This window comes from Symphodus melops (genome assembly GCF_947650265.1).
Source record: "Symphodus melops genome assembly, chromosome: 13".
NCBI lineage: Eukaryota > Metazoa > Chordata > Actinopteri > Labriformes > Labridae > Symphodus > Symphodus melops.
The window spans coordinates 12481422-12507802 of record NC_136703.1 but is presented as its reverse complement, the minus strand read 5'-3'; the positions used below and the strand labels follow the sequence as shown (position 1 = coordinate 12507802).

At 44.9% G+C, this 26381-nt stretch overlaps 1 protein-coding gene across 2 annotated transcripts in view; it reads left to right on the top strand.

The window, feature by feature from the left end:
• rerea (arginine-glutamic acid dipeptide (RE) repeats a) overlaps positions 1-26381 on the top strand; it is a 118661-nt gene that overhangs the window by 34975 nt on the left and 57305 nt on the right. For both annotated transcript variants that reach the window (XM_079360568.1, XM_079360567.1), the window contains exons 3-4: positions 14138-14642; positions 22826-22896. In XM_079360568.1, the coding sequence (XP_079216694.1) occupies positions 14282-14642; positions 22826-22896 (432 nt within the window). In that variant the 5' untranslated portion in view covers positions 14138-14281. The remainder of the gene's footprint in view (positions 1-14137; positions 14643-22825; positions 22897-26381) is intronic.

Below are 26381 nucleotides of genomic sequence, written 5' to 3'. Positions count from 1 at the left end.
GAGAGAGAGAGAGAGCACTGCTTCATAGAGTGAGGCTGTAACGGCTGTCTAGCTGCTCGGAGGCTGCTCAGTGTTTGACAGGGCATTGGAAAAACGTTATTTAATCTGCTCGCATGATGGTCCTCACTGGGATTGCACTGCGCTGCATCTCTGCCCCCCCCCCTTCCCCACCCCCCTCCTCTTCCCTATGTGAGGATGATGGCTGTTAGGAATACAGTCCCAACTTGTCTGTGTGTCGTTATTTAAAATGATGATGTAAGTCATAAAGAATCATAGAAACTGTAACTCATGCGATGTTGGCGGGACTCTCATTTTCTTTCTAATGAGTAACTCTCCTGGGGTCTTGATATCTTTTCCATTTGTGGAAACAGTCTGGATGACTAAACTGTATTCCAATGTAATCACACAGAAATGACCCGACAAATTAGAATAAGCCACATAAAAGAAAACAGATGGTATGTTTGACCCATAAAAACAAACTGTACAATGCTTATCAAGTCAGTGTTGCTGAATTACACTTTGAGCTGTTTTGGTTTTGTGACTATGTCTTAACTACCGAATGAAATGTATGGCTGTCTCTTTCCCTCCCACATCTGACCCTGTACAATAGAAAAATCTGAGAGTCGGCCGGCCATAAAGCCAGGCGGAAAATCAATGAGAAGTCATGGCTGTCCATATCATTGTTGGTGTCGTTTCCATCCCCCTGCACAGAAACAGACTCTCTGTGTGTGAAGGAACGAGGATGAATCTCTTCAGGTCTCGTTGATTCTTTTTTCGACGGGTGTTTTTTCGCTCCTAAATGAAGCGAGCTCGGCCTGCCACTAAATGAGCGATTATCCTCTGAGATAGTGGTGAACCAGTGACGCACTTAGAATACATTCGCCCCGTGATTGACATGGTACACACATGAAACTGGTAGCGCTCGCTAAGCAGGCAGTACCCTCTGCTGGGTGACTTCTGAAACCGAGAGCGAGGAAGAACCGTTCAGAGAAAATGTTCATCTAATTTGTTGTGAGCACAGAGGAAGGGCCCATATCTTTAATTAAAACCAACCTCAGGAGCTGCAGACGACTGAGAAATTGGGATAATTGAAAATGGGCCCTGCACCCCCACCCCAAACCCCCCCCCCCCCCCCTCCTCTCTGTCTGTACATCCTTAAAGCAGCTGAGCCCATTGGAGGGCACTTTCACACATGTTAAGTGGAGGGACATCTGGCCTTGTTAATTCAGTGCATGGTCATAAAGTGGAATGGCGGTCCCTGCAGGCCCAGTCCACTCTGAACACCGTGAGATGAAGCCCCTGTGTCTTCAGCGCCTCCTCTTCGTCCCTGTTGACACGAGCTCTGACTCCTTTATCAACAGCAGTCCTGCTAAGTTGCTTCATCACACATGCTAATGTCCAACGACGATAAGGTCACAGCATGTACGTCGTCCTCGTATTTTTCAGGGTTTTTGTTGTTGCTGTTGACAAAAGGTAATTTCCAATCACTGAATACAACGACAACAAAAAAGAAGCAAGACCAAGCAATCCATTCCCACCGCCATGTATCAGACTGTCGCCCATGTCTACGAGGTGTATGTTTTCTGACTAGTGGGCTGTCATAGTCTATATAGCAGTAGCCACGTTCTGTCCCTGCATCCTCAGTAATGCTATCAAATAATCGAGTGACAAGCAGCGGGGGAAACGATCACGCTGCGCCTTCATTTCCCATTTCAGCAAGTAAACATTTAATGTGTTTAAATGTATCACAGCTTTATTTATGCATAGAATCTGCTGTTAAGTCTGAATTATACATCAGCATGATGAATAATGCATCAGTGCCATTCCTTAATGATTACTTGCCAGGCAGCGAATGGTAATATTTGCTGATAAATTTTACCCATTGATCTTGCTTGTGCTTAACCAGGCTTGTAGAGAGGTTTGCTCCGTTTGGTGTTACATAGTGATTTTTTTTTTTGTTGCTGTTCATCAAAAGCAAACTAATTGTCTTTTTTTCTTTAAGAGGACGTCGTTTGAAAATGACGAGTGAGCCCGGAAAATTCAAGCAAAAATGATCCAATCTGAACTCTCGCAGCTCTAACACGAGGTGCTTGTCGTTCTGCTGGATTCTCGAGCGTCTCAGTAAAGGCTCATGTGTCTCATACATACAGGTTCCCCCTTAAGGGTGACTTATTCAGCCTCAGAGCTCAACAGATCAATGTCCAATTACAGTTTTGTCTTTGTTGGCTTGTAGCTATTACACGACAGTGTGTTTGTTTGAAGTACAGAGTCTAGACGTTGTCTGCTGCGTCGGTAATTTAGCCCATTTCTGCTAAAGGTTGTCTTTTGATACCGTGTCTTTATTGGCACTGCTTTTAACAGCCGCGCCGAGCCACATTATTGGCACATTATCCGTATAATACTGCGAGTCCACCATTGGCTGAGCCTTGAAGCACAGCCTGTTACTGCGTAGATGTATTACTTGTCCACACAATGAGAAAATATTGACTTGTTGTCACTCACTCATTTGATTAGTTGTGCGGGGCAATCCTGCTTTTCATTCGTCACCCTGGCAACGTAAATGGAGGAAAAACACAGCAACAGCCTCTTTCTCTCCAGTAATGAAGCAGCAGAGCGTTGCACACTATCACTTAGAAGAAGAAAAACCTCTCTCTCTGAGCAGGAATGAATGTCTTTATCACTCATGGTGTATCATTGGCACTTGTCAGGTCTGCTAGGATCTGTAAAAAGCCAACATTTGACAGCTTTTTTTTTTCACCGCAGAATGTGCAGCTGCGTGGGAGTTATGTTCTCCAACAATCCCACTTTGATTTTACGGCTTAGCCGAGAGAGATTTAGCCTTATATTTACAGTGCTGGCGAGTTACTGCTTTTTCTTTTGTCTGTAATAAGAGCAGCTTAAGCAGTCTGCTGCTGCCACTACTGTGTGGGTAAGCCAGGTCATTACAAGAGCACCTTACATTTAACCCACCCCGATTCATAAGTAGCCTTGTTCTTCCAAAAATAATGAGGTAGACGGTACGGGCTGCCCCAGGCTGCATGTAGGGAGATGATCTCTCTGAACCGGCAAATCATTCCTGTTTTTTTATGCTAAAAAGACAGGCTAATGACTACTCTTGATGTGTGTCAGTGCTTTAAGTTAACTAGCTTTAATTCACAGAAAGATCTAATGGGCTTGATTGTCAAGCTGAGATGAGGCAGTCTGTTAGAGGCTCGTGCTCGGGTAGGGGGGCGAGTGTAATTGTTTTTGCTGGCGGTGTTTCTCTTTGGAAGGAATGACTGCACAATCTAGATATGTAAACTAGAAGAAACTGCGAGGCAATGCTCCTATACCTCTGTCTGTTTCCTTTTCTCTCTTAGAAAAAAAAAACATGTTATTTCTCAGCTCTGCTTGAACAATCTTTGGCTTAAGCTTGGCTGGCTTGGTGTAACACAGCTGCTTTGCAAACCTTTGTCTGCTCAACTAAGCATTTCAAACATGTAAATCATACATGGAAAATGGAGATCTTGAGGAAATCATTAACTGTGACTGCGCACCAAACAAAGAGAGGGGCGAGTTAAAGACAACAGATGCTTAAAGGGTTGGATTCTGCTTATTGGAGCATGACGCTGCAGTGGAGAATCTCGATGGTAGACAATACGGCTGTGTCTTGACGATGGCCAGACAGTCATCTGTTCTCCAGAGGCTTTCACTGCATTCATTTAACATAGCTTTTTTTTAAAAAAGAAAAGAAATACTGCATCCATTTTTTTCTTTGCTCTTGTCTGGTGTTACTTTTTGTTCACTCAAAATGCTTGTTTACCTGCAAGAGACAGCTTGTAGTGTTTATCAGTCCACCTCTTAAGGCAGCATAAATAACAGAGCTGCTCAGTGTTGCACCAGAGAGGAGGAAAAAGGCACGTTGCCATGATAAAGAGAGCTGACTGTATTGCTCTGATAAAGATCAACTTAAGACTCACCAGGAAGCCATCCAGTTTGCAAACATGCACTTTTTAGGGTTAGCGTTTGAGTCAGCGCCGGGGCAAGACCGGACATCTGTCTCCTAGTGATCCATAACGCCCACAATCCCTCCCACAGACTGTCGGCTTTGGCACCGTGGCAGTACACCGATTGCAAGCAGTGCAACCCAGCCACCCACAACAGTGGCTTATCTTGCTAGCATAACAAACAGCAGGGCTAACAAAGAGGATCGGGGGAAAAAAGTGATAGGACAACGCGACAAACGGTGGGGCCTTAAGAGCGCCGTGCCATCATAACTCCACTTCAAAATGGAGGCCTTTGTTCTGAGATTGTTGGAGAGCACATCATAGCGAGGTAGCAGCACAAGCTTTTTCATCCTCAAACACGCTCACTCCCACTCATTCAGTCTGCTGTCGGCGAAGGAGATCCTCCGCCTGATAAGGCTTCAGAGAAAGGTATTCCTCTGGGACTGTTGTTGAGGGATTTCTGCAGTTCTGCCACGCGCTGATTAAAGGAACACTTGTAGATAATCCTTTTTAAAAATAGGCCTTTGTTGTGGCAGTGGTGGATGGAGGTGGACTGTGAGGGGGCAGAAAAAAAAAAAACCTTAATATTTTTTTTTTTTTTTTTTTCCAAACGATTATCACCTTGGTATGATCTACAACCCTGCTAAGATAAATATTTAATGACAGGGCATCTGAAATAGAGCTGTTACTGACTGCCGGTGAGAAATGAAGCTTCTATTTAGAGCCCATACAGTTCCATAAAGCCGTGGCATTGGTAGACAGCCCAAGGTTATTAGTGCGGTATGAGAGGAGTGTGTGTGTTTGCGGTGTGTCTGTGGGCTGCTGAAGAGTTCTCACTCTTTCTCTTGCTGCAGTGATATGAAGGAGAGAAAGGCACTCAGTCTTGTTATTGAGCATTCACTCATGAATCCTTGATGGATCACTTGTGTGTGACTGTGTTTGTGTTTGTGTGTGTTGTGGCAGTGCAACACTAAATGCATGACAGCGATCCCATTCAGGCGCACTATACTCAAAGTATTTCTACAAGCTGTGTGTGTGTGTGTGTGTGTGTGTGTGTGTGTGTGTGCCCTTTACTACCTTAGTTTTGCTCTGTTTCATGCTCCCTGCCCTCTGGGCTTCTTGTTTGATGTCATTCACGTCATGCAAAATCGATCACAAAAGACGTGCGTCAATTATTTGCTGCAATGAAGTTATCACAGTGTTTAGGCAGATTTCCCCCCGACATCGATTCTCTTAACCTGACACGTTCACACCCAAGTAAATGACTGAAAAAAAGACTGATATCACCTCTTTTAGTTTTTTTTTACCTCTTTTTTTTTTTTTTGACCGCGGATAATTAAGTAAAGCGTGAATTAGGACTTCAGTGTTAGCACACAGCTCATTTAAGCCCTGATCTAGGCTCTGCTTGATTCATCCTGTTTAGTCATTACGTGATAGACACGGCCGAAGCGATTTACTTTCAGCTTCCGAGTACCTCGCTTTCAGTCACAAGGTGGCTCTTACTCACTTCGCCCGTGGCTTCCAATCAGTCCAGTGTGTGGCTTGCGCTAACATCTTGCCTCTATGTGAAGGAAATAAGTTGGTAAACACCATAGAGTCCTTGAAGCACTTCCCATCTCAGCTATTGGATTACCAGCTGCCTTTCTTGGTCTCATCTGCTGAGATGAGTGCCAAGATCAATGGAGCTCTTAGTGCAAAGCTAATTCGATCACTTCTGGCTTTGCTACTGCTGATCAGAGATTATTTTATTCTTTACGTGAAACAAAAAAGGTAATCAAGTCAAGCCCATGTCCAATAGTGCTGTATTTTCAGCCCACTCCAACTCCCGTAGACATCAATTAGGAGGCATTTCATATTCATTATTGAATTGTTGGGTTGGCCTGCTGAGAAGAGGTGTGGAGATGGAAGCGGTGAACTGCTGTGTAAAGTAATCCGAAGCCTTTTTTTTTTTTTGCTGAGTGAAGCAGGAATGCTGTGTTTTCTCTCCAGCAGAGCAACCGGCATCATAAATAAGCTAAGAGTGATTTTTATTTTTCTTTCTTTCTAGAGGAATGAGGTGTCTGCTTCTTTGACAGCGAGCAGAGAGAAAAGGGGTACAAGGGCATATTGACCCTCTTGTTCTGGAAAGCGAGAAGCAGCCTCCTCACTGGCCCTTGTTCCCCATTAATTATTGTTTGATGCTAATAAAGGAGTGGGGGGGGATGGGGCATGTTATGAAACATAATTATTCATTGCCGCATTTCCCCCTCGACAAGCCTGGTTCCGCCCTCCCCTTGAGCTCGATGAGGAAGCTGCCAGCGCTGTCAGTCGAGTCCAGCCGGCGAAGATGTCCTCTCAGCCTTTTAAGGAGGGGACAGGAGGGAGCAGGGTGAAGGGCGCCATTTGCTCGAGTGATATATGAGGAGAGACAGCAATATATGTAAGGAACTGCTGAAAGAAAGATAGAAGGTCAGGGCACATTACGCTCCAGCCATTTATTGGCTGAGCAAGTAGTCTAACGTGGACTACAAATACAGTTGCTCGGCAGCAGTGTCTTTTTTTTGCCCCCCTCTTTGTTTACGAGTGTGCGTCCTTGAAAGTGTGTGTGTGTGTGTGTGTGTGTGTGTGTGTGTGTGTGTGTGTGTGTGTGTGTGTGTGTGTGTGTGTGTGTGTGTGTGTGTGTGTGTGTGTGTGTGTGTGTGTGTGTGTGTGTGTGTGTGTGTCAATGGCATACACATTTTAGACTGACACGTGTGTACACATGAAATGAATACTGTACTGTAGTGGATGAGCTCACAATAACTTTTAATGCAGGAGCGTACCTTCACTAACTAAGAAGTTCTGGAGGGGGATTCTGTATGCATGAGTGCACTATCTGACGTGCTTTAACACAATGCAAGCATTGCATTAGTGAACATTTTTGTCGTCCAACAGTGTATTAAATTAAATGTGGTATGCACATCATCCAGCACCATATACATTTATATATATATATATATATATATTTTGTAAAATGATCTCTAGAAATTATTCTCTGTGCTCTGCTTTTAATGTTTGCAGCAAGACACTGAGCCCGCTTACTCAGCACGAATGATTGAATTTAAAATGTTTGATCATAGACTAGTTTGCCCATTCCCTATGACGTGACACCATGAATCTCCAGTCAACATATGCCGGCACATCAACATTTAAAGGCAAACTCCATCATAGTAGATGAGATCAGGGAACTGTTGTTGAATTAAGAACACGCTGCATGTTCATTTGAATTCATGAAATGTTTCAAATATTTAACGTTCACCCTTTTTTTTTAAATCCCCTGACTCTTTGCTCTTTTGCTTGTTAAACGCATAAATGTTTGATTATTTCAGAGCTTGTGTCAGACTTTTGAATTTTCCTTTCCACACTTTTAATTCACCTACTCGCAATAACCACTGCTCAGACCCACTTCTAGTCCTTCCTGAGTTTGCTTAATATTAAGAAGGGCACCCATTTAGGAGCCGCCTCTGTATTTTAAAAGGCTGAGTTATTGGCACAGGCAGGCCTAAGTAGTATTTTCATTGTCATTAATGGCCCGGCGACGAGAGGAGAAGTCAGTGAGACTGCCTCGGTCAAAGCCCAACATTAACATTCCAAGAATATCTGAGGCTTATTCACAGCAACCCAGCCACACAGCCAGCTGCCTTCACCTTTGGTTTATTAAAAGACAACAGGCATTTAGTCGGCCTGAGCTGTGTTGTGTCAGGCTGGTTTTTTTTAATATTTCAATGTTGGTGTAGAGTGAAGGATGCTCTGTGTAACCCAACATATTGCAGTTGTTAGGTGTTTGGAAATATGAAACATATTCAGCTTCTGTTTGCTCGAGGGAATAGCACACTATCAGTCAGGGATCAAGTCTCCATTTCACACATGAACAGGCAGAGTTAATCTGGATCACTACTGTACACTGCATAATATCCTCATTCTGCTCTCACATTTTCCTGAAAGCCCATTGTTCAAACCTGCTGCTTATGTTTTTTTGGAAAAATGGTTACCTTTTAGCTGCTGGGGTTTATTTTTAGGGTGAAAAGTAACCGCTTGTGATCCAGGCGCTCAACCATGCAGGTTTGACTCTTCTCAAATTAATTGTGTGTTTTTGTAACCTTCCTGTTGTTTGTGTGGCCTGTGTGTTTTCTAGCAAGGTCCACTGTAATGCCACCGCTGAACAAGGCCCAGTCTTAGCCCCTGCATGTTTTATGAGCTGTCCTCAGAGGATAGGGGAGCTCAGATCCTGCCTTTTTTTCCAGCAGTGCTATCATCCCTCCTGGATACATGCCAGCCTCCATTTTTTTTTTTTTTTTTTTTGATTTTGATGAAGTAGAAGAAACCTTTGCAATATCATGCAATATCTCCAGCCCAGCCCTGTCAGTGGCTATAGTTAAAAAAAAAAAAAAAAAAAGCATGTCTGGACCTCAAAGAGCATTGATTCATATTATTCTGCAGGCTGCTTCCCCTCTTTGCACCGGATCACCAGCCTGCACGTCTTGAGATGGTGGATGACAAGGCAGTAGCTCCACGACTCCTCTAAACCCACTGGCTTCTTCCTAAAGCCATTCTTTTCCTTGACCAAACACAACTCCAACTGGAGGCCGCTCACTGACGCCGTCTATTTACAGCCATCACATGTTGACTTGTGAGTTATTGCTCTGGTTTTGGGATTTCTGAAATTAGCATTAAGGCTTCCAAAACAAAACGGGGAGGGGGGGGTGATCTAGAGAGCCGATCTGTTGTTGAGTTTATTTTTCTGAACGCATTCCGCCGTGATGGTCGGTTGGTTTTTGTGCTAAATAGGGGAAGAAATGTTTGCACATGAAATGATAGCTTTTCCTAATTAGCGGTATCCTGTGCTATCTAGAGGTGGAGGTGTGTTTTGGCTTGCATCCTTATAAGACATTGAATGGAGGGATTGCCCCCCCCTCCTTTTCCCAGCTCAACCATCTGTTCCAGGATAGGGTATAGTTTGCAGCACACAGCTTAATAATTTAGGCGGAAAAATGGTCTTGTGTACTGACCTAACAGCTTTGTTTTTAGGAGGGCTGTTCTTAAAGTCATCCTTCAGTGCTCCTACTGGCCAAGCCTGTCAGTCTGAAACCTCAGAGCTGTCCTATCTGTCACTCTAATCTATTTATGTTAGTTTTTCCTCTTGTGTTGGCACGTCGCTCTGTGTGACACAGTGATTAGGCTCGCTGGAGGATGTAGGGCAGCTGTATGAATACATTTCCTCCTTTTTCCAGCACACTCATTTAGACGAGCAGTCTGAGTTGAACTGATGGATGGGATCGTTAAGCTGATAGGCAGATCAGCGAGGAGGAGTGGGGATATTTGATTGCAGAATATCAGTTGAAGTGAGTGCTCGAATATTAAAATCTCAAGAGCCCTTTCACTCTTAACAGGAGGAAAAATAAAAAATCACTGTTTTTCCGTTCACAGGAAATCTTTTTGCCAGATTCATCTGATTGAGAAAATGTCATGTAACTCATTTCCTCATCCCTCTGCTACAGATAGACGTTTGAAGCCTCATACGTTTTTTTTTTTTTTTAGTACAACTCGGGCTTGAATGTGTCCCCAGTGTGTTTTTATATCCCATCTGACCCTTTTACCTATGGGTACATTTCCATTACAACAGGATAATTCACCAAAAAATTGAATTGGCATTGCCTCTCCAGAGGTGAAACACACTCAATCCTTTCAAATCAGGCACTTCCTCCGCACTGGGGGAAAAAAAACACACACACACACCTGCCAATAGCTTTACAGGGGGAAGTCATTAAAGTGGCTCATCCATGATAGCTCTGTCTGTTGCTGCAGTCCTCCGGTTCTTCTTTTTTTTACTCTTATCAATCACACATTGGGAAAGGTCCTGTACTGGGTCTGCTCACCATGAAAGAGAGGCTTCATTTGGGAGGAGGAGAAGAAGAAGAAGGGTGACAATGGACAGCCCTGACATTTCCCTCTGGAGCCGTGTCTAAACCAAACGCCTGGTGAAGCAGTCACAGCTCCTGAAATGGCCTTCAGCTTTTGTTCCATCCACACGAACGTGTCTGGCTGACAGGCGCCGTGTCTTGAAGTAGCTGGTTTAATTCTATAAAATGGAAGTCCTGCACACAGACCCAGGCCCCCTCAGAGCTCACAAACAGGAACCAGAGATGGATTCTTTTAGACCCTATGGAGCACACAGACTGATCCTTGTGTCCGTGCTCGAAAGTACCTCTGAACAACTGGACTGGAAATATGTTTGACTTAGTGGGAATCGGTTTATATTACAAGAAGGGAGAAGTGGATGCTTTTGTTAGCCTGGGGAGATTTTGTAAATTGTCCTAATCCTTTTAGGCACTGATAGTTTATTGTTGCACATGGTGTCATTGTGCATGAGACTCTGTTCCTGTGCAGCAGCATTTCGCCTTTTATCCCGGGAGTCTCTAGGCAGGTTTAAATGTTGATGTTGAAAAGCCCCAAGCTATCTTTTCTCGAGCAACGGCTTTTACCTTCTAAACTTACCCCGGATGCTGGCTAAAAATAGAGCCTTTGTGAGCACAGCTTTAGCAGAAGGGGGGAAAAAAAGATGTGGTTACTCATCAGTGAATTGAAAAAACAAGTGGAGCAGACAAGTGTCTTTGCGAACTAAAGCAGAGAGGGCCTGGGAGAATAAAAGCGAATCATGATTGCAGCAGGTAAGACAAAGCAGACAGGGTGCAGAGACCACAGAGAATCCCTTACCAAGTGGCCTTCCCCTTCGCCTTCAGCCGAGCCCTTCATCGTGCTGTTGTTTCCAGGGGGCTTGGATGGCAGCTTAGATTAGATGGCACTGAGTAATGGATCGGAGCTGACGAGAACCCGCTGCAGCTCCACATCGCCACAGCAAGGATCCGTGCACCGCCGAGGATCTAGCTGGTTTATTCGGATCAATTTGAGTTGCCCTCATTGTTAATAACCCTGTGTATATTCACGCTAACATTGTTCTCCTCTAATCTGTATTCATGCGAGTATTTCATTCAATCCCTCTGCAAAGCCGGCCCTAAATCCTTGCCAATCACATTTTGCTACTTCATAATTCTCCAATTGAATATGCCATGAATGACTTTACAGGCGTTCTTCCAAAACTGAGTGGAACATTGTGCTGAGTTATATTGCTGATAGATTTATTTTTTTATACATTTCTAGTTTCAGATTCATTTTTGATGTGAAATCTTGTCTGTACATTTTTAAACGTTATATTTCAACATAATCAATTACTTAAATAAATCAACATTGGATTAAAAAAAAAAAAAAAAAAAAACCTACGGGGAATTAGCATGATAATTTGGATGTTTATCCGTATACAGGTTTGATTAACACTTCTGAGATGAGCATGGCTCTGGGTAAATGTGGGAGTGATTGAAATGAATAAAACATGCTTTTTTTTAAAAAAAAAAAGGCTTTTTGAAAGAGAAAAGAAAGACAGTGAGAAAGGAGAAAAAAAAGCTGTTTAGTGAGAGGAACCTGCTGTGTGGCCATTGTGGGGGGGTGATGTGTTAATCGAGCCACAAACTGTGTGGTTTTTCAGGCCAAAGGTCTCATTTAAACAGGCTCGGGAAAGAGAAATGTATTTGAGCGGGGCCCCCGCTGGCTGCTAGCCCTTGACTCCGTTGCAGTAATGTAAATGGTGGATTAGGTGACGTTCGCTGGGACCCCCTTAAACCCCTCTCTAGCCACTGCCCCCTCCCTCTCTTTTCCATTAAGACAGCTGGTATCTTTCAAAGGGGTCCTGGCCCAGTGATTGATGTGTAATAGCTCCAAGCCTCACCTGCCCCCTCACAGCGTTATTCATCGCGCAGGCAGCCAGCGCTGCTTTTTGCTAAGCACTTTGTTTCCCTGGGAGTGGGTGGAGAGCCTTCCCTCTCGCTTTCTCTTTCTCATTCTCTTCCCTGTCAGCCATTAATACATTATGACTCTTCATCTGCACAGTGTTACTACCTCACTCCTCTCTGGCTTGCTCCTTTTTACCCACTCAATTGCTTTATTTGAACACATCCAACTACAGCTGCTCATGTGCGACAAATTAACACAAAGCACACATGAACATATTGGTAATTGACTATTAAAAATGAGCCAAAAGAAGCCAGAGGAAGCACATGTTTTATTGTTGTTCTAAGGGTTGATACCCACAATCATGTTAACATCAGCAAGGTAATTGATCCAGCTCTTGGAATGAGGCAGTTATATTAAGTGTATCCAGATGCCAGCTAATAGCACCTAGATTGTAACAATACTTATAGCGGCTTAAAGCCGCCCACGACATCAAAGCAGAGCGGACCAGTCCTCCATTTTCACAGTCCAGGGTCCTTGCTGGTTTCAGTGGAAGAGGCTTATGTTACTGATTAGAACATAGAAGAGGTGCTTAGCTCATGCACAGATTCCAGCAGCTTCTAGGATTAGTGCGGTGCTATCAAATGGTCCCTTCATCAGTGTTTTTATGGTCCTCACACCTCCAAGACATGCTGCTAGATATGGACACGGGGAAGGGGGGGAGGGGGGAGGGGCTTTTTTTTTAATTTAACACACCAAAGGAGGTGTGTATCCATGGTGGTCTGTGTGTCCTTTCACGTACATGCACATCTCTCTCTCTAGAGTCCCTACGTTTCTGTGAATGCACTAATGTGTGTACGCCGTCAGCCCAGCGGTCGTCGTGGTAACTCATCATTAGGTGATTAATGGGGATGTGACAAGGCTCCAGTTTAATCAGGCCCGGTGTTTGTGTTGAAGCCGACGACAAGAGCAGCTGCCCCATCAGTTGGTGTCTGCTCACGAGATGATGGCACCCGCTGTAGACGAGCGACGTTGTCAAAAGCAGTTTATTTTGTGTGATCGAGTCAGTGTGAGTGTGCAAAAAAAAAAACAACAACCCCTGCTTCCACCTTCCACTTTTCTTTATCCAGACAAGCTCTGTGATTTTCTCTCCAAGCTGGGTCTTCTTTACCTGGCTCAATCTCGATCCTCCCCTCCTCGTTCACCCTGGCGCTCCCACCCTGCTATCACAACCAGTGTAACACGGGTGCTCATTGCCTGGTCTGATCCCTGTGGGCGCTGTAATAACTATTTCTAGTTAATTTGTTGCGGTAGGGTGGAGGGGGCAAACACTGGCAAGTTAATAAGAAGCCTCCTTTGTAGGCACACGGAGTGCAGATGGCGTGCTGCTTTAACTTTACCCACTTCACTTGTTACGGAGCATTTCAGGATGGTGTTGGAACGCGATCGCGAGCTTGCTTATGAGCGAACGATGGTAGCTGAAAATGGCAGTGGACTGGGCATGTTAAATGACTGGCTCAGCCTCTCCCCTCTCCCCTTTCCTTACCCAGTGGATTGCTGTGCTCCATTCCTCCAAAGCTGTCACTTCACATTAACACAGAGGAGACTGTCAGCCAGGCCAGAGACCAGGAGTGTGAGAGAGAAAGAGAGAGAGTTGGGCTGGGCGGGGTGGGTTGCAGTCCAGTAAGCCACAGTGTACACATACGCACACGCACACACACACACAGTAAAATTGAGCCTGGTGTCATCACAGATGGTCTGAAGGTAGCCGGTTAACTCTGTCATTGAGCTTTGAGCTGAATCTCTCCCCTGGCAGTGTCGAAGACAAGCAGAGTCTTGTGCAGAAAAAGTCCCTCGACACTTTATCTCTGAGGAATTCTATTGGCTGCAGGCCTCCTCCTCAATGCAGCAACAACAACTACACAACTACATGCGTGTTCCTCTTCAGGAAGTTTCCCTTTAAGCTTGTTGTGTTAGAATAACTTCACGCAGCACTTGTGCTTTTTCTCTCCCTCCCCTTGTCTGATCTTTTGACCTTTTAATAACTTTGTTTTACTGCCTGTCTGAAAGAATTGAAATACGTTGGAGCAGGAAGCTGGAAGGTTCTGTACTCTTATAAAGCTGCACACTTCTCTCCAGAGTATACATTGTGGGAGTGCCAACAATTACTGTGATGTTGAAAAGAGTCAGCTCAGCTGCCTGACCTTGTGGCTTGCGTATTTCTCACCCAAGAATGATCTTCTCCTGCTCCAAACTAGTTTTTTTTACTCAGAAAATGTGTCTTCTGCACGATTAGGATAATTGTTATTGACAAACCATGATACTTATTGCCCTTCTCCTCTCATCCACAGCTTTTCTGAAACACTGGGGTTGTTGGTGTGGCCAAATTTTCCCTGGATTTGACTGGTAAATTCAGAAGACTGAAGCCCAGGCTCACAGTCTACCTTTCACGGAGGCCCAGCCGTGAGAGGACTGAGGAAGGCACGTGGCGGATCATGACGGCCGACAAAGAGAAGGAGAGGGAAAAAGAGCGGGACAGAGACAGAGACAGGGACCGGGACAAGAGAGAGGCTGGGAAGTCCAAGCGACAGGACGGGGACCGGGGTGAGAGCGAGAGCTCCAGGCCCCGACGCAGCTGTACGCTAGAGGGCGGGGCCAAGAACTATGCAGAGAGCGACCACAGTGAGGACGAGGACAACGACAACGGCAGCACAGGCGGGGGAAGTGGAACGGCCGAGGAGGCCGGCAAGAAGGGCAAAAAGAAGACGCCCAAGAAGAAGTCACGCTACGAGCGCACAGAGAATGGAGAAATCACGTCCTTCATCACAGAGGACGATGTTGTTTACAGACCTGGAGGTAAGTCCTACTTATGGCTTATCTTATTGTTTCCATTTCTATCAAGCGCTCTATTTAAAGTCAGTTACTGACTTGTGTGTATTGAACGTCTACAAAAAGGAGTCAGACAAATTCTTCATTGAAAAAAGGAGATTTTTAAACATTTGAGACTTTCATGGTGGTTTTTTTCGTTCTTGGATTTAAAAAAGTCATCTCTGTTGCAATAATCTGTCGAGCGATTTTTAGATTCTTCAAAGTAGCAACTCCCTCTCAGCAGAAGTACTCCCTCAGGCCAAAGGCCGATGCATCATGCAATCAATTCCAAGTCGACTCTGTCTGTGCTTTGTCTTCAGAGTAGTCAATAAAGCAAAGTGGTGCTTCACTAGATGATGTGATAGTGACGACAGCCATGATAATGATTTCACTCACTGAGAGTATGTGATCTCCTCGCGAGCCCCAAAATGTACTCTCGTTTGATGCTTCGCTACCACGTCCTTATTACGTCGGACGAATGGTTCTAAAAGGGGAACCGACCTTTTCAGCCGCTGTAAACATGGCCCCTCTTTCACCTGCTGGTTTTAAAGTGGTTGTTTTTTGTTTTTTTAAAGGAATGTCAGCCAGGCTCTTGCTCGGCGCTTTACGCCTCGCAACTAAATCCTTGCCGCCATGCATTTTCGTTTATCCAGCAGCTTGGAAAAGGTCAAGTTGTGTGTGTTTGTGGGGGGGGGGGGGGGGGGTTGCCCACATTGCTTGTGTGCTGAGTGGAAGGAGGTAAGGTATTACAGACAGTATGTTATACCACAGTAGGTTATCTTCCCTTCCAACTACCTTGCAAAACACATCAACACTCCTTCCTTTTCAACTGCTTCTGAGAGGCGACTTTAAGTATGTGCAGTGAAGCAGCCTGACCTCCTCTGCGCTCTCAGTCTCGCTGTGTAATCTTGTTGGCTAAATTATCTCTGCACTGGTATCAGCGGAGATCCTCAAGACTCGAGAAAGCAGTCAATCTGAACCCAATCCTCGTTGTTTTTCACTTTCTAGTTCTGTGGTCTTCACGAAGCCCTTTTTGCAGCGTCAAAGTTTCACGTCGGATAGAGAGAGCGTGGCTGCTGGGGAAGGGAGTACAGAGGAAGAGAGGGGGGACTAAAACAAAGAAACATTTTGTCAAATCAATAAAACATGCAAAATACATATGACCGAAGTCGTCGTCGGTCTTTGTGGATTGTCCCTGCTGCACATTTATATTTTCATATTGGAGCTAAGAGCACAGTCAGTGTCTCTCTGGTGGGGAATATTTAGATTTCCTGTCTTCTCCTTCAATTATCGTGACAGGTCTACAGCAGCCTGGGTGTCACACAGTGCTGCTCCCACCACACAGAGTGGAGGAGTTTTGATTAGAGATGAGCCAGTATTTTGAAGGGGGGGGCAGCACCTGTCCTCTTGTTTGTAATTTACCTCCTATTGTCAACATGGCATATCCTCCACCTTAGCAACTGACCTCCTGCTGTCTCCGCCGCTTGTTGTTCGAGTGATAAGCTCTGTGTGCACACAGTACGTGTTTTCCCTCTCCTGCTTGGTCATTGGGAGCAGCCTTCTTGCAATCAGATTTGATGTGTGCAGCTTAGGCAGGCACAAAGCCTGCAATGGATTATGCTTCGCTAAATGTTAAATCCCTTTATAGCCGTCTAGTGACACACAATATGTAAAACTGACCACCCCTGGAGAAGGATTTGCTCCGCCCCCAGACATGGGGAGAGGGGAGAGAACAGTGATGGAAAGCTGTGTTGAAGGACACACTCTTTTGATTGCTGTAAAAACATTCAGACCATGTCGTCATGTAAGAAATAACTGGGTAATGTAGTATTGAAACATTCTGCACACTGCCATATCAACACCCTCCGATCTCTGTGCGTAGCCTTTCCAACCCTGAAAGATGGGTTCAGTCAGCTTAGCAAGCACACATCGATTGAATGGGGCTGGGTGGAAGGAGGGGTGTACAGGGCCAATAGGTGGGCCTGCAGCTAAATCTAGCTCTGCTGCTGTTCGGGAAAAAAAAAAATGGAGGAGTGTGTCTGTGGTTTCGAGAGGACTGTGTCCCGAGCTGTTTGTATGGTCGGGCTGCCGGGGTGAACAGCCCGCTGGAGTGCAGGCAGACGTGCCAAATCAATCTCTGCCCTATGGCTGAGCTCTGGCCACTTCCCCAGGCCTGACCAGATACCTCCAAAGCCTTTTCTATACCCACCCACCCCCACCCCCAGATTATAGATCCTCTCTCTGGAGATTATACACACTGCCATGGGGGGGGGATCAATAGGAGACACCCTCTAAACACAGACGCGCAAAAAAACATGTCCGTGCACACACATACACAGTATGCTGATAAACACTTAGACATGCTTTTTACAGTCAGAGACATAGCTGCTGTCTCTGTCAGCTACACTGCTGCAACATTTCAAAGCTCGGCCAAATACACACAGCGCTGTCAATGGACTCATCCCTCCTCTTCTCTGCAGCAGGTCTTGATGCTGCAGCTCACCGGATACCAAAGCACGTCTCCTTCCGTCCCAACTGAATAGCTTGCTAGTCTGTTTAAAATATAGAGAGCTAATGGAAACCACCTGCCCAGCCCCCTCTGGCCATCTACCTTGGTTTATATTTTCATCCAACATGGCTCCCATAGCTACCTCAAAGACACAACTTTGATTTCATATGTCCTTCTCTTCTGAGAAAGTGTTTGTGTGGAGTTTATATCACAGAGAAGTTTCAAGCTTTTCAATGAGACGCACCTTGTGTGTTTGGGGAGCTGTTGAAGTGGACAGCTGGTGTTTCTTTCTGCAGCCACCACAGAACCATGGGGAGTGTGTGTGTGTCACTGTATGCGTCATGTACACACAACTGTGCAGCAGGGTTGGGTATGACACACACACACACACATAAAGCAGGATAACGAGCCCACTCCCCTTTTTAACTCAGGACAACCTGTTGGCAGTCAAACCAACCTGTCCTCTTCTGTCTGATTACATGGGCTTTAAAATCCATGTAGAGCAATTTACAATATGTATTTTTAAAGATACAATATGTCAAAGTTGAACAGAAAAATATCCAACAAGAAGTTTGACTTTTATTTCTTCTGTGTTTAAGTCAAATTTGAGGAGTATAAATAGGAAGAGTAATAAAAGTATTTATTTTAATCAGTGATGTACACTTTCTAAGATTAGTAACATCAGTTTTATTACAAACACAGCATCATTTATGACTTTCACACAGCAGCCGAGCTGTTAGTAACAACCTGCCCAGTTAGTGACCTCATGGCTCTTTACTGAAGCTGCTGTTTAAGGCTGGGCCTCTTTAAGATCTATCAACACATTTTAAAACAAGATATATAATAACAAGCCATTCAGGTTTATTTATAACCGCCCTACACCCTGTATATCCTGTTTGTGTCATTCCTCTTTGTTTTTCTCAACTTTTTCTTCCCCTATATTCATGAATTAAAGCCAGGCGGTCTCAGGCTTGTTCAGTGATTTTGTCTTATCAAACTAAATGACTTGAAACAAACCATCCACAAAAAATCTGAAATTAGACTCAAAAATCCTGCCTCTGTACACCTTCAAAATAAAACAAGACCATCAAAGACGACTTGGACTTGATAGTTGCACATTAGAAATTTCAAATAAAGAATGTTGTTAGAAAACGTAGCTCACATATGTACTGGACAAGACCAGCAAAGAGATGCATTTTGTCCACAGGTGTAACAAAGATCAACACAACCCAAACGTTCTTCACAAAAGCTACCTTTTGTTTTGGTGCACTTAGCTGGAAGTTTAATTCAGAGTGGAGTGTGTTATTCTCCACAGAAAAAACATACTTCAAAGTCAAATGTTCAGCATGTGTCCTCTTGAAAAGCCAGTAAACGTAGATACAAAGTGTAAGGATTTGTTATTCTGCAGCCAAGACGCCGCTGGCAGGAGCTCTATAAGCATAGCATGTCCTCCCCTGCTAGAAAGACGAGCTGTCGATCAGGTGCTTTTTCCAGTCAAGCTAACATAAGGGACTACCCCTCGGATTCGTCTCATATTGAAACATAGCGTGTGGATCTGTAGCATGTCACTAACTTAACAGAGCTATTTTTAAAAAAAGCACTCCCATCTCTCCCAGCACTGTAGGCTCTGGGAAAAGGGCTTTTTAGAGAAATCCAACCACCTGCCGACTGCTAAATGAGAAAGCGTGGGCTAGCCGAGAGGGAAAGGAGAGGAAAGAGGAGGAGAGGGGAGGGAGAGAGGGGTTTGTCAAAGAGCCTCTGTTCTCCCCGAGGAGCTCAGTCAGCTGTAGGCCTGCCCTATTGTGGAGAGCTGATGGTATCGCCTGCCAGGTATTTCCCCACTGCTTCTCCAATACGAAGAAGGGGGAGGCTTGTCAGGTTTGTGGTCGGGAAGAAGAGGAAGGAATGTAGGAAGACTCAAGTGGGAGTGTGCCTCTGAGTCTTGACTGCCTGTCATGCCGCCCCACTGGGACCGGCCCAGCAGGAAGTGGCACAAGGCGACCATGGTCATTGGCGGGTTCCACCGAGTTGCCGCAGCAGTTTGTGGATCAGTAATAACAGCAGTTCTCCTTCTTTCTCAGCCCTCCGGTCCCCTCACACCCCTGCGGTTCCATTATTGCATTCCTTTTGCTATTTAATTTTGGGATCAGTGCACTCAAGGGGGGTAGCTTTGCTAAAGCCATGCACTACTGCTCTGCTGTGTGTGTGTGTGTGTGTGTGTGTGTGTGTGTGTGTGTGTGTGTGTGTGTGTGTGTGTGTGTGTGTGTGTGTGTGTGTGTGTGTGTGTGTGTGTGTGTGTGTGTGTGTGTGTGTGTGTGTGTGTGTGTGTGTGTGTGTGTGTGTGTGTGTGTGTGTGTGTGTGTGTGTGTGTGTGTGTGTGTGTGTGTGTGTGTGTGTGTGTGTGTGTGTGTGTGTGTGTGTGTGTGTGTGTGTGTGTGTGTGTGTGTGTGTGTGTGTGTGTGTGTGTGTGTGTGTGTGTGTGTGTGTGTGTGTGTACTCGTGTATGTGTGCTCCGCCACTTTAAGCCGAGCCAGACTTTTTACAATGCAGGTGCATCCTACCTCAGGCTAGCACCGAACACCTGTGAGCTTGGCTTAAATAAATCAATTTAGAGATTTAATAAACCTGTCTTGGATATGAAATGATGCCCTTGCTTTGTTTTTGTTGTCATCCCAGCCACCCTCACCCCCCATCACTGTTTACAAAACACTGGCGTATAAGACTGTTTACTATGTGACTTTTCCATTGTTGGCAGCTTGTAAAAGAAAAACTGAGGATAGGACTCCCTCCTCCCCTCTGCTAAAACGCTGCAGCAAATTAAACAGCATCTTATTTGCTTGATACAAAGAGAGCAGGACATAGCTCTTTTGCTGAGGCTAGGTATGTTTTAGATTAGACATGCTTGGCAGCCGTAAGACGATGGATGGCTGAGCAATGAGCTACAGCTGAGGAAATTTGTGTTTTTGTGTGCGTGTGTGCGTGTGCGTGTGTGCGTGTGTGTGTGTGTTCTAACAACGAATATGTCTTTGCTTAAACTCAGCAGGGACAAAGCTAGGGATCAGGTTTCAGTGAAGTGCAGAGGAAAGGTGCTCTGTAGCTTCGTGATTATCTCTCGTCGTGTTGAAGGGATCACACTTTCTTTGCTCTCTTTCCTTCTGGGTGGCGCGGAGGGCAAGCAGGGCCGAGGCAAGCACAATAAGCGAAAACTATCGTCTAACGAGAGCGCCAGAGCTCTCCTCTACAAAGGCCCTGCTGTGGATCTACCTCCTACAGCGAGAGGCTACAACCATCCAACGAGCACACACTTCAACCCCTTACAAAAAAAAGGAAAAAAAAGCCCATCCCCCATCTCTCCACATGCACCCCCACCACAGCAAAATCTCTCGTCCCTCCCCTTTTCTGCTTCTCCACTTGAGCGAGGACACCCGCTTCCAAATGCACAAAATGGCAGGAATGTTTAACAAGCCCGGTGGACCCTGGAGGAGCTGTGACGAAGCCCTTCTACCCTCCCTTACCAAACCTCCCTGAGCCCTGTTGCCCCCTTTTGCAGCCTTAACTCGGCTTTACTTCATATTCATTGGGATTCGTGTTATAGTGGCTTTCAGAGAAATGCCCTTGAGGTAGTAGACTTAAAGTGCCCGAGATGAATTCAAAATGTGCTTTTGACGTTCGAAGAATAGACTCACTTGCTGTCTGTGAGTTATTAAACTAGATCCCTGTTTCTCTTTTCTTTTTTTCCCTCTTCCTCACCACCGATCTCTTTCACTCTCGTCTGTTCTTTATGCCTGTTGATGTTCTCTGGGATGCAGACCAGAAGATCTGGCCTCGCTAAATGAATTTGCCTATGAGGTGAAGGGACACTAAACCCTAATTCCCCTGATTTGACTCCTCTGAAACATGTCATCTCATTCAGATTAGTCTCTTTTGTTCTCGGCCCTCCCCCACTCCCTCCCTCGTGCTCCCTCCTCCTCCGACTCTATCCGCTCCTCTCCGTCTCTCTCCCAACACACACGCACACACTGCGTTGCTCACACATCACACAATAGCTCTGATGGATATTTTCATTCATGTTATCTTGTAAATGACTTCCAGGGATGGTGTAGAGGAGGGAGAAGGGACGAGCGAGAAGAGGGCAGTAGAGAGAGAGATATAATGCGTCAGTCTGAGCCAGCGAGGGAGATATCCCCCCCCCCTTTTCTCTTTTCCAACAGCTCATTCAGCCCACAGCAGATAACAAGCCCACCCTGAGGTTACACACACACACAAAGCCTCTCCAAAAAAAAAAAACAAAGACAATGATGTCACAGGCACACTCATACACACCAGCACCTCTACAAATGGTATCTTGGGTGTCAGAGCCATTTAATATCTCTGCCACCCCTTTTCCCTCTGCAAGCGGTAAGATAAACCGCAGCCAGATCGATAACTCGGTTGACACAAACAAATAAATAACAGATGATGGCACCGTCGCTCACCGAGCCACATCTTTTTAAGGAGAAAATGTGGTTTTAGTCTTCTGGCACAAACTGGCTCAGCCAATTCTCTGATGGAATGAGCTCCAGCCGTTTGTGTTGTCAGTACAAATCAGTACTTAAAATCCTTTTTTTTTTTTTTCTATCATTAAAGCGTATAGAGCTAAAAAAATAATTCTGTCTTGTGTATGTTGGAACATTACTGTAATAGTACTACGCTTTGCTCCACCGAACAGTCAGCAAAGCCAGCCTTAGAAGTGGAGAGAGAGGGAGAAGGTCACATTTCAGTGTCTGTTTATCAGTCAATTAAATGTCAGTGGCTTTTGATTGCTAGTAGAGCAAGAAGTGTCTTTTACAGGTTGTAATTTAATCAAATATCAATTGAAATCTTGTTTAAAAAAAAAAAAAAAGAGCCCTGTATCAATTCAAATGTCTTTCTCTATACTATCTTAAACCTTTGTCTGTTTCTGGATAGTAATCTACCAGTCTCAGCGGGAAGCATTAGCCATGTCCTCCTCCCCCCCTCCTTTTTTTTCTCTCTCTCTCCAGAAGTGGCTGTGTGTTTTTGTCCTCTGTGGCGCGTGAATGTTTTTGTTAAGGAGATAAGAGTTCATGACCTGGCCATACCAGCAGTCACCTTCGGTTTAACAGCACAGCTGGCCCACCTCCTCACTAACACTGCATGAGAGCTGCCTTTAACACTTCAGATGGCTTATGTCATTTGGTGACATTTTAGCGCATGAATAAGTAAACGGAGGGTTTGTTTGTGGCTTTAGTTTCTCCTCCATGCTAATAGAGCGTTAGCAGGACATGCATAGGTGCAGGGACAGGAGATGTCACTTTGGAGGAAGGAGTTGCAGTGATGACTGCATAGGGGTTGGAATGAGGTTAAAACCAGTATTGCTCGCTGGTGTATAAATGGAGTGGAACAATAACATAATTCCCCTCGGGCGTAATGTTTGCTTTGGAAAGGCAACCTTGTAGTGCTCCAAAAGTCCTTAATCCTATTACTTGCATTCCAATTGAATTTAACTCAAGGATGAAAAAAAAGGAAGTCTTTTCTGCAGATGTAACAGAACACAAAAAATATATCTAACTAAGTCTGGCTGCGCTTAAAATAAATTTTTAAAAAAAGCCAGCTTTCTGAAATGTGTGAACTCACTTTTCTCTTCCTGTTTTCTCTCTCACAGATTGTGTGTACATTGAAAGTCGGCGGCCCAACACTCCCTACTTCATTTGTAGCATTCAGGATTTCAAACTGGTGAGTACCTTCCCCGTCTGTGCTCTTTTATGTTCCTTTGTCCTTGCTCTGACCTCACACCCATCACTAATGCACCCACCCATCCTGTGTCCCTTGCTGGACAACAGTCAGGGCCATGTCGGTGTATGCACAGTAATGAGGCGGCGAACCACCTCGCGATCCACTGGCAGTGTACTAATGCTTGTAATGGAAATAAAGATGTTTGTCGATGCACTTAATTGATTTAATGAAGAAGTCTTTCACCGGTTTAAATTGATTTTTTTTTAACAACATAATGTGGCCAAATTGCCTCTTTTGCTGAATAACAGAAACAATAAGCTTTTCATTTGCTGCTGAGAAAGGCTGATTCATCAGGCTCCGTCAGTTTAGTGAAGTGGAGCTGCTTTTCTCTGCATACTCACTCACACTATTGTTTTTTTTTTCCACTGACTGTTTGCTAAAGGGTCAAATTTTCATTTGAGCTCATCCATTAGATTTGTCTTTGTTCATGTTGATGAAAAAAGGGATGCAACAAAAGGACTTAAGATCTGTGGTTGAATGAAGCACTAGTCATCTGAGCTGTTATACAAATAATCATTTTAACAGCTACCTGGAAACTACGCACATCATCTTTTTGTTCATGTATTTGCTGTACGTTGAATGATAAAGGTTAGCCGTGTGAGGATTTTTTTTTTAGATGCGAGTGCACGAGTATTTCTTCTGGCTGAGTTCAGCAAATATAAACTAAGCAAAGAAGCACCAAAAAAAAAGCTGAATGATTGATTTTAACTGGTCCGCTGTTTGGCTTCTTACTGCCATGAGAGCAGAGCACATTTTCAGTGCAGATTCTGGGTCTGCTTTTTAATGCGCAACAACGACACACGTATGTCTAAAATGTGTCTGTGTTGCAAATGAATCCGCCATCGAACCTCGTGGAGCGGGGCTTTGCTTTTCTTTTAACAGACTGGCTGTCTGAGAAGAGTGCTGAGGGCTTGGTGAGGGGCGGTCAGGCCTCTGGGGACTAGAGTAATGGCTGCCGACAGCCAGGGTGATGATTGGGGGGGTCAGCTTAGAGGCCACACACACTACTTTTGCAAAAGGTAGAATGGTCTGTGTACATATACGTGTCTATTTGTTTTAAGAGAAATGTGTTGGCATATTTAATGCATTTATGGTGCTGTGTGGAAGGCGGTTGTCGTGTTGATGAAGGGGTTTAAAGGTGAGCCTTGGGCTCAAGTGAAGTGAGTGCAGCCAGGCTCGGTGGCAGCAGGGCTTTAATCAGATTGTTGCAAGACAGTGCAGGAACCCCTCCTCGTGTGCACACGCACACAGAAAACCCACGCACCTGCACCTTGATTAAGAGCGCCAGAAGAGGTCTGGGGCAGACAGAGGTAATCGTCCAGGGAGAGGGAGCGAATACTGGCTCCATTAGCTGACCTCTCTCTCTTTCGCTTTCTCTCGCTCTCTCTCTCCCCCCCATCCATCTGTAATTAATGAACAGCCATCTGCATGCCTGTATGTGTTTGAGCAGACTGTACCCTTGTCTCTCCTATGTTAAAACAACAAGCCCTGCTGGCTCTCTAAACAACTACAGGCTTTTTTTTCTCTCTCTCGCTCTCTCTCTCTCTCTTTCTCTCAAGGAGCTCACTTTGATGTCAGGCTTCAAATCACAAATGATGGCACCATGCTAGCTACTCTAAAAACTGGTAATCTCTATTCACTGGACCAGCACAAAATCCTCTTTAAGGATGATAGCTGATTCATGTTGTAATTGCACACGATGGTATAAAAACTACCATCTCGCTCGCAGCCCTTTTAAAGCAACTTGTCACCCTGCTCTCAAAACTGGGGTGCAGATTTTGTGCCTATGGGAGGGAAAAAAATCCCATCCAATATTGTGCTCTTTTGTGCCACATAATGATCAGTATAATCTCATTTCCTTCTCTTGAAACAATGTTGAAAAGGAGAGACAACAGACAACTTGAGCTCGCTGTACTAAACATTAACCAATTCTCTTTATTTCCTATCCTCCTTCCCTCCCCCCACTTTTTCTTACCGCTCAAATTATTGATCCACCCCCCACCCCCCAAGCAGGGGAACTGGGCTATAGAGTTAAAGCAGTGGGGTGGGGGGGGAGTCCTGAACCAAACAACCCTCATCAATATTGGCCCTCTTGCACCCTTCTCCCTGTTCCTGTCTCCCTCTCAGTCTTAAGGCTGTAACCGTCTCACTCGTGTACTTTATCTAATGACCTGTGAATCCAATTAGTGGTGTGTAGAAATCCTGAATGCAGCCATCAATCTCTCCTGTGTGAGGGAGAGCAAGGACTGAAGCCCGCCTCTCCGTGTCATCATCTCTCTCTTTCTCCGTGCTGTGATCATTTTGAGACCAGTATTGTTGGATGTTCTTTATGAGGCTTTCATGCTGCAGCCGTACACACCAACAAAAACAGCAACAGTCACTGAGCAATTAAACATTTTTAAAAAAAAAATCCATTCTGCTGTATTATTGGGGTCATTTTGGACAGTCTTTTTCCCTGCTTTGTTGAGTCAACAGTAGCAGCTGTGGCGTGCACTATAACCTTCTGTGACATATTGATCTGCTGTATAGATTTCAGACTGCTGCTTTCCTACCTAAAATGTCTTCCTGGATGAGGTGCCTAGTTGGAGGCCATTTTAACGTTTAGAAGAATTCAAATAAGGAAGGGAAAGCAAATCCTTGAAATACATAAATCTATTATTTATAACTTCGATGACCATATTTAGATCACAAGGGAACGGTCAATATGTCCATTATCTTTAAAGACACATTTGAAGGAGCTGTTATTTCTGGTCCTTAAAGCAGCTTTCCTCTCAAGACACACAAACACCACAACGTTTTTCTTTAGATGTATTTTTGAAAGTAATTTGGGATGCCTTTAAATTTGATTTCGAGGACCAACATTCCCTCTATTTGTTTTTTATAAGGGGAAGTTTCTGTTTGCTCTCTTTGTCAAAATCTCTGCTTCATTTTCTATAATTGGTGAAAGAAATGCAAAACCTGCAGGGCTTTGACATGTCATGTTCACATGTTTCTGATCATACTATATATATATACACTAATGTATACATGTTGGCACACAAAGATGATCCATGAAGATGCTGTTGTTAGGGGAGAACCTGAGGGAATGAGTCATCTGGTGGCGACTGAGCACTGAACAGTCTGCAGCCTTGTCTGCCTGTTGACCCAGCCTTCACCGATCCCTCCTGCTTTCTTAGCGCCATAGTTTAATTTCTCCCAGCCTTGTGTTTCTACACCCCCTCCCCTTACGCATGCCCCCAATTCCCACTCCTCTTTATCTGCTGTCCCTCACCCCCCCCCCCCCCGTAACATGTTCTCGTCATTGTGTCCATGTCCTCGACACTCATTGACCCCCTCCACCTCTCTCTCTCTGCTTGTGTCTAACCTCATTTGCTGTTATTGGCCAAGTCATCTGTGCTTCATCCTCCCTTCCTTCCTTCCCCATC